Raw genomic sequence first — 9,044 nt, forward strand, 5'->3', positions numbered from 1 at the left:
TGCTGCAGATATAACACCATGTGTGAGTTGGAAGTAACGTTTTCTAAAAAAACAATATCTTTTTTGTTTGTTTGTTTGTTTGTTTGGAAACGTTGCCGCCAGGTAGAACATTTCTTAGAGCAACAACAACAACACTTTCTGTTTGATACCAATGCTTTATATCTGTTTTCAGCACTGATACCCATTATAAGAAGTCAATGTCACTGTTATATCACATCCTTGTTGGCAGCAAACTCCATTTGAGAAAACGTCAAATTCGACATTACTCCAGACCACACCTCAATTTCGAGAGCATGGCTTAGAACACCATTTTTTATAGAAAAACAATTCCAAACATATTGTCATTTCTTAGAGCACCATTTTTTACGACATGGCATTAATGTGTCACCATTTTCTGGAGCAACAGCATCAATACAAAACAGACGCTAAAGGATGACATGACATCCAACGTGTCAAGTGAAGATTTGGATCCAATGAAAAAAAAAACAAAAAAAAAATCATTGTCAATTTCTCAAAATCGACTTAAATAAAAACCATGGTTCTTCAGGTCAAACTCCACCACCTGTTGATGGCCAGCTAAGATTGAACTTTTGCCAAAATTTGAATGGGCCCAACCCAAAGCTAAAGCCCGAAAGTGTAAAATGTTCATGGACCGAGCCCAAAGCCTGGTATAGAGGAATCGCGGGTGAGTCGGTGCAGGGTCACATGAGGCCCACACCTCCTAATCGAAGGTGGGTACATGTGACCATCTCGACTACTAGGTCATCGGCAGATCCTCTTAATAGCTCTTCGTGCTTTAAGCTTGCAACTTTATGGGTCCAAAATTGACCAAATCAGATAATCCTTGGTATCGAAGATTGTGTATTAAAGAATGTTTTACTGCAACTTCATGATTTAACCCAACCACTTGGTTCGAATACTGGAGCTAAGACGATTTTATTACAGGGAGAAGACACAAAATGTACCAAGGTTTTCAAAATGTTGTTACATTCATTTTCAAACCCTCCTATTTACCAGGTTCAGGTGGTTAATACTCAAACAAGAAATGAGATCACTGGTTAATTCTCAGCTAGCGCAGATCAAATGTAGCTCCCAGCTTTGAGATATAATAAACACAATCACAGCTAAGATTTAGATGAATCATCCAGCATAATATCGGTATCTTCAAATATTCAGAAATCTACATTAACTTTTTCTTGAAAGAACGGTTTCTTTCAACTTTATTCCAGTGTCCGACACATCTATTACTTCCCTACACAAAGGATAACAATAATTTGTTAGAAAAGCCAATTGGAATTTGGAAGCTATTATCCAAAAAAGATGTCCAGATAACCCTCAGATAAGGAAAGACCAGAAATGCACCATAGAGCCAGGGCAACCAAAATGCAAAGACTGCAAAGTTTTGCCAAGGGTGAACCTGACTAACCTAGACTCGTGCTTTTAGATGTTTACATTACGAGATCAACTTGAGGGAGAAAATAGCTGCCCAAAAACAAGGTCATGGAATAATTAATAAAGGAAAAATAGCAATGTCCTTTAGAGACAAGTTGATAAAAGAAGGGAAACAGAACTTAGACGAAAATTTCACATAAAGAAACATAGTGCCAAGGCTCAAAAAGCCTTTTTTTTTACATCAATAACTGATACTGATTTTATTAATTTGTAGAAAAGAATAGCATATAAGTTATGTTTGTACCAAGAACCTCTACAATGTTTCCTCTGCTACCCCAACCTTTCTTCTACCCTTATTCTTACAGTTTACATGTTAGAACTTAGAACTGCCCTACCCAACCCGCACCCCCCATAATTTGGTTCTGTCGGTCCCATTCTAGAGCATCCACCAGGCAGTTGGCGTATCTTCTAGTCCATGAGAAAGTTGTTATTAACTCCCTAGCTATTCCATTGACTCCCTCCTGATGTGTCTGTATGTCCAAGATCTCATTAGCAAAAGGTGGGGCCCTGCTAGTTGGTTTGGCAGAGAATTAGAAATGACAACAATCTTGGAAGGGACAAAAGTTTCAAATAGCTAATATTCCTCACACTAAATCAGCCCTACATAACCCTCTCCTTGCAAGAGCATCAGCCAGATTTTTTTTTCCTGATCTTGAGATCCATCTGAACAAGCTGTTCAGACTAGATCTTAATAACCTTGCTTTTCTTATGCGGTGACTAAGAACGCATGGCCCTGATGCCCTGGCCAACAATACTGAATCACAATCTTGCAAACCCCTTTCATCATTTAAATTCTGATTTGATGAATATACCAGTTTCAGACTCTGCTACAGAGGATAATTATATAAAATATTGCCTTTAAGGATATGCCTGCTACTTATTTACCTCGAAGCCTTAATGCTGTATTTGAATATTTGCATTTAGTGGTTAGATGAGGCAAACTAATCATACTCTAACAAGTAAGCTTAGAGATCTTTTCGTAATTGTTCCATCTTACATGCCAAGAATCTCCAAAATATAAGTGGAAACAGACAATGAGTAGGGTAAACTACTGGTTATGTATGACCAACTATCATGAGAATGACACTGGTGTTTGTGTTTCTTAACATGGGATGTTTTGGACCTTTTGGTAATCATGCCATCTTACATGGCAAGAATCTCCAAAATATATGTGGAAACAGTCAATGATTAGGGTAAAGTACTGGTTATGTATGACCAACTAGTATGAGAATGTCCCTTTTTCCAAATCAATGCTTTATGATGATCCTTGATTTTACAGAAGCATCTCATCCAATGGCAACTGATCCTATATGCAATCATCTTGTATCTACAAGGACAATACCATTGTCACTCTCACCAACAAAATCCAGGACACTATCTTATTATATACTAGGTATGCTTTGCAACACATACTTTGTCATATGGGAAAGGATATGCTAGAGCATTCCCAAAAAGTGATGTTGGCTATGGCATTAAACAGAATGGAATAACAAAAGTGGATTAATGTAGCTGACCGCATATGGTTGGGGATAAGGCTTAGATAATGTTGACGATGATGATAAGCAACATATGCTTTGCACACATATTTACACCCATAAAGTCATAAACAATAACCACAAAAAGGTAAATTATGTGGATGCATTGCCATTTAAGAAATGTCCCTGACTGAAGCATATACTTTGACTGAGGCTTAATAAGGACTTAAAACAGATTCCCTGTGCTATCCATCCATGTTATTCCAACTTCCAAAGGTGTCAACAGCTTAGAAGCACCAGATGTACCGCAGATGTCTGGTATGGAAACCCATGGCATACTAAGCTTGAGAAGCATGTAGAATAGATTTTGAAGAAATTCCAATCAGGAGATCAAAAAAGTTGTCAAAATCTTATAATTTACAATATGATTCACAATTCAAATCACAAACCCTCTAGGATCTTTAACTCAAATCATTGAATCCTTCCCTGAAAACCTTTATGGACTATTTCTCAAACTTTAGGATAATTGCATTTAATGTGATTATTGACATTGTGTTGTTTTAAGAACTTTACTAGTTTGGATTATTTAAGACCAATTTCAAGATCATTTTGGGTTTGTTTTCTCCATCATGTGTGTATTGAAGGAAAAAGCATTATAGGTGAATTAATAGGTTTTGGAATAAAAATTGGTTATATCAACTACTGCTTCTAGTGTATGATTGATAAACTTGGTGGTAGGTTGGACCTAAATGATGGGTATGAACTGAAAATGGGATAAAATCATTTTCTGTTGGTTTAAGTTTTTAGTTATATATTTTCAATTTTTTGGAAGTTTCTGAAAAAAAAAAAGTAGAAATGATCTTAGAATTTATTATAAGATTAACGATTCAATTCAACCTTCTCTACTACTTGGGATAGGATGAAGGTTTTCAGGTCCATGGCATTTTCCAAGAAGAGGAATAACCTCTAAATAGCTCACAGGCCAATTGCAAATATTGGCAACATACTATCCATCACCCAGGCATGTTTTGGACCATTTTCACTCCACTCTTTCCCTGGTGGTCCAAGGAATTGTGATAGAACAGAGAGGTTTCAATCACAAACCATTTCAGCTTATGGCTTACATCCAAGACAAACCATATAATATGCTATTACCTGTATGTACCACTAACACCCATGCAAGGAAATGTAGACTGGTTCAGTTATTCAACCTATCCAGTGAGGAAAATGAGAGCTAGTTGTCTTGTTAATGCAAAATGCAATATGTCCAAAACCAACCTCAGTGAATAATTCAAGCCGCAGCAGCTTCCAGCAACTCCCTTTCTGCACGCTCCCGGATCCTCCTTTCCAGTTCTGGTCTGAAATGTCTGATAAGACCCTGCACAGGCCAAGCAGCAGCATCACCCAATGCACAGATAGTGTGTCCCTCAATCTGCTTTGTGATCTCTTGAAGCATGTCTATTTCCTCCAGCTTTGCATTCCCAACTTTCAGCCTCTCCATGATCATCCACAGCCATCCTGTTCCCTCCCTGCAGGGTGTGCACTGCCCACAGCTTTCGTGCTTGTAGAAGTAAGAGAGCCGAGCAATTGCATTCACAACATCAGTTGACTTGTCCATCACGATAACAGCAGCTGTCCCTAAACCTGATTGAACAGCCTTGAGTGCATCATAATCCATCAATACATCATCACATATGTGCTTAGGAATCAATGGAACAGAAGAACCCCCTGGTATCACTGCAAGCAGATTGTCCCATCCACCTCTAACCCCTCCACAGTGCCTCTCTATCAATTCTTTCAATGGAATGCTCATCTCCTCTTCAACAGTACAAGGCTTATTCACATGACCTGAGATACAGAATAGCTTTGTCCCAGAATTGTTCTTCCTACCAAAACTAGCAAACCATTCAGGTCCCCGCCTCAAAATGGTTGGAGAAACAGCCACAGTTTCCACATTTGTAACCGTTGTTGGACAACCATATAGCCCTGCATTAGCTGGGAAAGGAGGTTTCAACCTCGGCTTCCCTTGTTTTCCTTCAAGGCTCTCCAACAATGCTGTCTCTTCACCACAAATGTAAGCCCCAGCTCCATAGTGGATATAAACATCAAAATCATAGCCAGACCCACATGCATTCTTTCCCAACAATCCAGCTTGATAAGCTTCTTTCCTTGCTTTCTCAAGGTTTTTACGCTCATTTACATATTCTCCCCTTATATAGATATAAGCAGCAGTAGCCCGCATACCTACACCCGCAATCAGGCAACCTTCAAGTAATTTATGTGGGTCATGGCGCATTATTTCCCTGTCCTTGCATGTTCCTGGTTCACTCTCATCAGCATTCACAACAAGATAAGAAGGGCGGCCATCAGACACCTTCGGCATGAAAGACCACTTGAGGCCAGATGGAAAACCGGCTCCACCACGGCCACGGAGACCAGATTTCTTCATCTCATTTACAATCCAATCGGAGCCCTTAAGCACCAAATCTTTGGTTCTGTACCAGTCACCTCGCTTCATAGCACCCTTCAGGAATGGGTCATGCAACCCATAGAGGTTTGTGAAGATGCGGTCCTCATCTTTCAGGCCGCCGAAATGGGTTTTCTCAGGAGGTGGGGGTGGAGGTGGAGGTTGTGGAGTGCTTGAGGTAGTTGCAAATTGAGTACTGAATGATCTGCAGATTGAGTCCCACTTCTCACTGGAGCGACGGACTAGAGCCACCCTAGGAAGGGAGAGAATGCTCTTGAAGGGAGCCTGCAAAAAATTGGACAGTGGACATCCAGGGTAGAGGGAAAATTCCATATCAGTTAAATTTTGGTTATTCGCCATTGAGGTTAAAAGGAAGATAATGCCCCTTAATTCCAACTATTTAGGATCAGTTATATGAATCCTGTCTCGCCATTGTGCTCTATGAAGAGACATGTTTTCTGTCAAATTGTAGTCACCCATAAATATAATGATGTTATAATCAACATAATAAATAATGAGGAAGACCCTTGAATGGAAACCAATGACCTAATCAATAGATACTCAAAAAAACATCATCTAAAGAAAGCAATACTCAAAATGCTATAATTCTGAGAGTGGATAACTTTTGCCTCCTTTTGGGATTGAGAGATCTGTTTCAATGTCAAGAGCATAAATAAGAAAAAGCAGTCAATTTTTCCAGAGCATACATTATGCCCCAAATCAGATCAATGACAACTAATCCAAAGGTGATGTTGCCATGCTAGCGGTGGTTCATATTGTTTTTGTTCAGGTTTGTGGAAAGAATATAGTTGTTTAGCATTAATTTCAGGTGTTTGCAGTTCCTGAAGATCAGATGTGATAGAGGCAACTTGATCTTGGATTTGGTTGCAAAGAAAGGGGAAAAAACATGCAAATGCAATGAATATCTTTATCTTGTCTTCCCTCCTCTCCTTTCTTTTGTTTGGTTATGAGACCTGAAGTTATGAATACTTCTTTATGTATGATCACAATGAGGAAAGGTGATGAGGAGTCGAGGAGACTCAAATTGATAGACAAAAAGCTCAGTGTATTTCACCTTGCAAATAAGTTTCAGTTCCATTAATGAGAAGCTTTATTATAAAATTCTTCCTTCTTCCATTTCCCAAACTATGAAAGAAAAATCTGAACTCCCACTCCTCCCTTTGGTGCACAAGCAGATGACATTTTTTCATTTTTTTCTTCAGTTTATTTCTTCCCTGAAGTCGCCTCATACTCAAACTTTTAAGTCCTTCTACTGGACAATTTATCTGCAGAAAGATCTCCTTCTCTCTCCATGCCATCAAATTGTCAATGTGATCCTGAAAATGCAATATCTTTTCTCTTCAACATTTCAAAGACCTAACAACTCTAAATCATGATGTTATTTTTTATGTACTTATTTTTATCATGAATCTGAAACCTGCCCATCCTTCCACTTGCTCTTGTCCCCATGAAAATCATACATTTTCACAAAACAGGGGGGGGGGGGAGGGGAGGTAATTGTATACTGTCATGTCACTTTGGCCCTTCAAAAGCATGTAGAATGATCTGATACCTATTTTACCCTTTAATTAAATGTTGAAATCAATTTTAGTTTTGACCAATCTGATTGAAAGGAATAAACACACAATTCAGGATTCATGTTCATCAGTGTTAGACAAAAATTTTAACGATGCATATGGCACTGAAAAAAGTGGAATAGCAGAACAGGATAGGAGCCACTAATATGAGCTCACTAACGGCTGAAACTGAAGTTGGGTTGATTACCATATACTTGATTATTTTATTATTTAATTGTTTTCTTCACTAAAAGACAAATTAGTAAGTCATTCAGTTCAGCCACTTCAGTGATGATCAAATGACCCTTTGGTTTAGTTTTGTTGATTGCAGGGATAAACTGCATATTGAAGTGAATGAACAGGCTTACTTTTGTACAGTCAGTCAGTCAATTATTTATCTATTTGGTTTAACTTTAAAGGAAAATGTCCTTTACTTGGTTGCTTAGGCTTAGTTTGGAAGGAGTACAAATACAAATATGTAGGGTGCAAAGCCTTGTATTTTGTGTTATTTTGTATGTATTTGTACTCTTTCCAAACTGAGCCTTAGTTGAGAAATGCTTTATACCTTGTCACATCTACAAATAGAGATGAGACAGCTACCTGCCTACATTACAAGAAGGTATGTATTCCTTCAATGAATTGATGGAAGTGAAGCAGCTTTACCACTACAGATGCAAAACCATGTCCCTTCGATGAATGCATAGACAGTATACACACTTAGAAGGTTCTGATAATCTGTTCCACAAAGCATTCCTAGACATATCTAGTTAACATTTAGAGTATCTCCTTATTAGTTATGCTCCAAGCTGACTTTCTAGATCACTGCTACAATCTAAGCATTATATGCACATTTACATAATTAGATTATTATGAGGATCAGGGTAAGCTTGAAAGCTTCTAAGAATGAAGAAAGGCATCTAGATAATGGGGATTGTGATTTGAATAATTGAATGAAGATGAATTAATGCAGTGAGACCTAAGCAAAAAAGGCCAGTGCCTCAGTGGTAATGTCCTATGACCGCGAAAAAAATTGGAAACATCCACCTAAGGCTCACTTTGGTAACTGTACAAATACAAATATGTACGGTGAAAAACCTTGTATTTGTACTACGGTACATATTTCAAAACCTTCTCAAACTGAGCCTAAGGAAATTGGAAGGCCGCAGCTGTTAAAGTCAAAAGAGGGAAGAAAAAAGAAAAGAAAAGAAAACACCGATATCCATCTGAAATAATCTCCTGCATATAATTCACATAGAAATTCTGTTTTTATTTGTGCTAGGTCAGCGATCAATTGTTATTGCAAAACAAGACAATTCCTTAACCCGAATTTTTTATCTGATGGTTATCCCTAAAGCAGATCCATCAGAAATGCAACACGCCCACGAGCATTCAAAATATATTTCGAGAAATAAATCAAGTCATAGTAACAATGGAACCCTAGGGATATTGAAGAAAAAGATAAAATCAGATGATGCAGAGCAATAGCAGATTTGCGTACCATGAAGCGTCAAAGAGGAGTGACGACCTTCGCAAATAAATTTTCCGAAAATCAAGCGTTTGGAAGAGCTCTAGTGAGCGTCCTACAGATCAAGAATGGCTAAAGAAAGAGAAAATGACTGAATGCCAGAACGAAACAACAGCTCCCAACGTCCGGGGCATCTACGGCTACGAGGGCATAGTTTTTGGTTGAGCTCGCGTGCTTTGTTACAATCGAATTACCTTTCTGTCCCTGTAAACAACAAAAATGCTTCTGATAAAAAAGAGTATGTCTTACCCAAAAAGGAACAACAAGAGTATGCAACTCTTATGTGCTTCGCCCTTTTCGGACTTGGTCTTTGAATAATGCAATCCCTCTTTAGTTACCGGACTCTTAATTTTATTGGTTTTCCGAATAATATCTATCACTGTTTACTACAAAATTAATGAAGTAAAGCATCTATAAAAACAGCTTTTTTTAAATCCCTTTTAGAACTCTAGGTTTGGAGTCTATAAAAAATCTAAATCCAATTCAATTCCAAAAATGTCAGGTTGGGTTAAGGTTAGAGTTGGGATTTTAATTTTTATGGGCCAGAT

General features: G+C 38.2%; 1 protein-coding gene across 2 annotated transcripts; it reads right to left on the bottom strand.

Moving 5' to 3' along the window:
- Nucleotides 1-907: 907 nt before the first annotated feature.
- LOC104591674 (NADH dehydrogenase [ubiquinone] flavoprotein 1, mitochondrial) lies at nt 908-8,702 on the bottom strand. Of its 2 annotated transcripts, XR_734295.3 has the most exons (4): nt 8,470-8,702; nt 4,206-5,679; nt 1,427-1,482; nt 908-1,252 (listed from the first exon to the last, which is right to left on the bottom strand). XR_734295.3 is itself a non-coding variant. In XM_010250628.3 (3 exons), exons 1-2 carry the CDS (start codon nt 8,470-8,472, stop codon nt 4,219-4,221), a joined length of 1,464 nt encoding a protein of 487 aa, XP_010248930.1. In that variant the 5' UTR covers nt 8,473-8,702; the 3' UTR covers nt 908-1,252; nt 4,206-4,218. The 2 variants fall into 2 exon arrangements, 1 of the variants encoding a protein (XP_010248930.1); XM_010250628.3 differs by lacking the exon at nt 1,427-1,482.
- Between the last annotated feature and the right edge of the window lie 342 nt (nt 8,703-9,044).

This window comes from Nelumbo nucifera, chromosome 4 (genome assembly GCF_055504915.1).
Source record: "Nelumbo nucifera cultivar China Antique chromosome 4, China Antique-T2T, whole genome shotgun sequence".
Taxonomy (NCBI): Eukaryota; Viridiplantae; Streptophyta; class Magnoliopsida; order Proteales; family Nelumbonaceae; genus Nelumbo; species Nelumbo nucifera.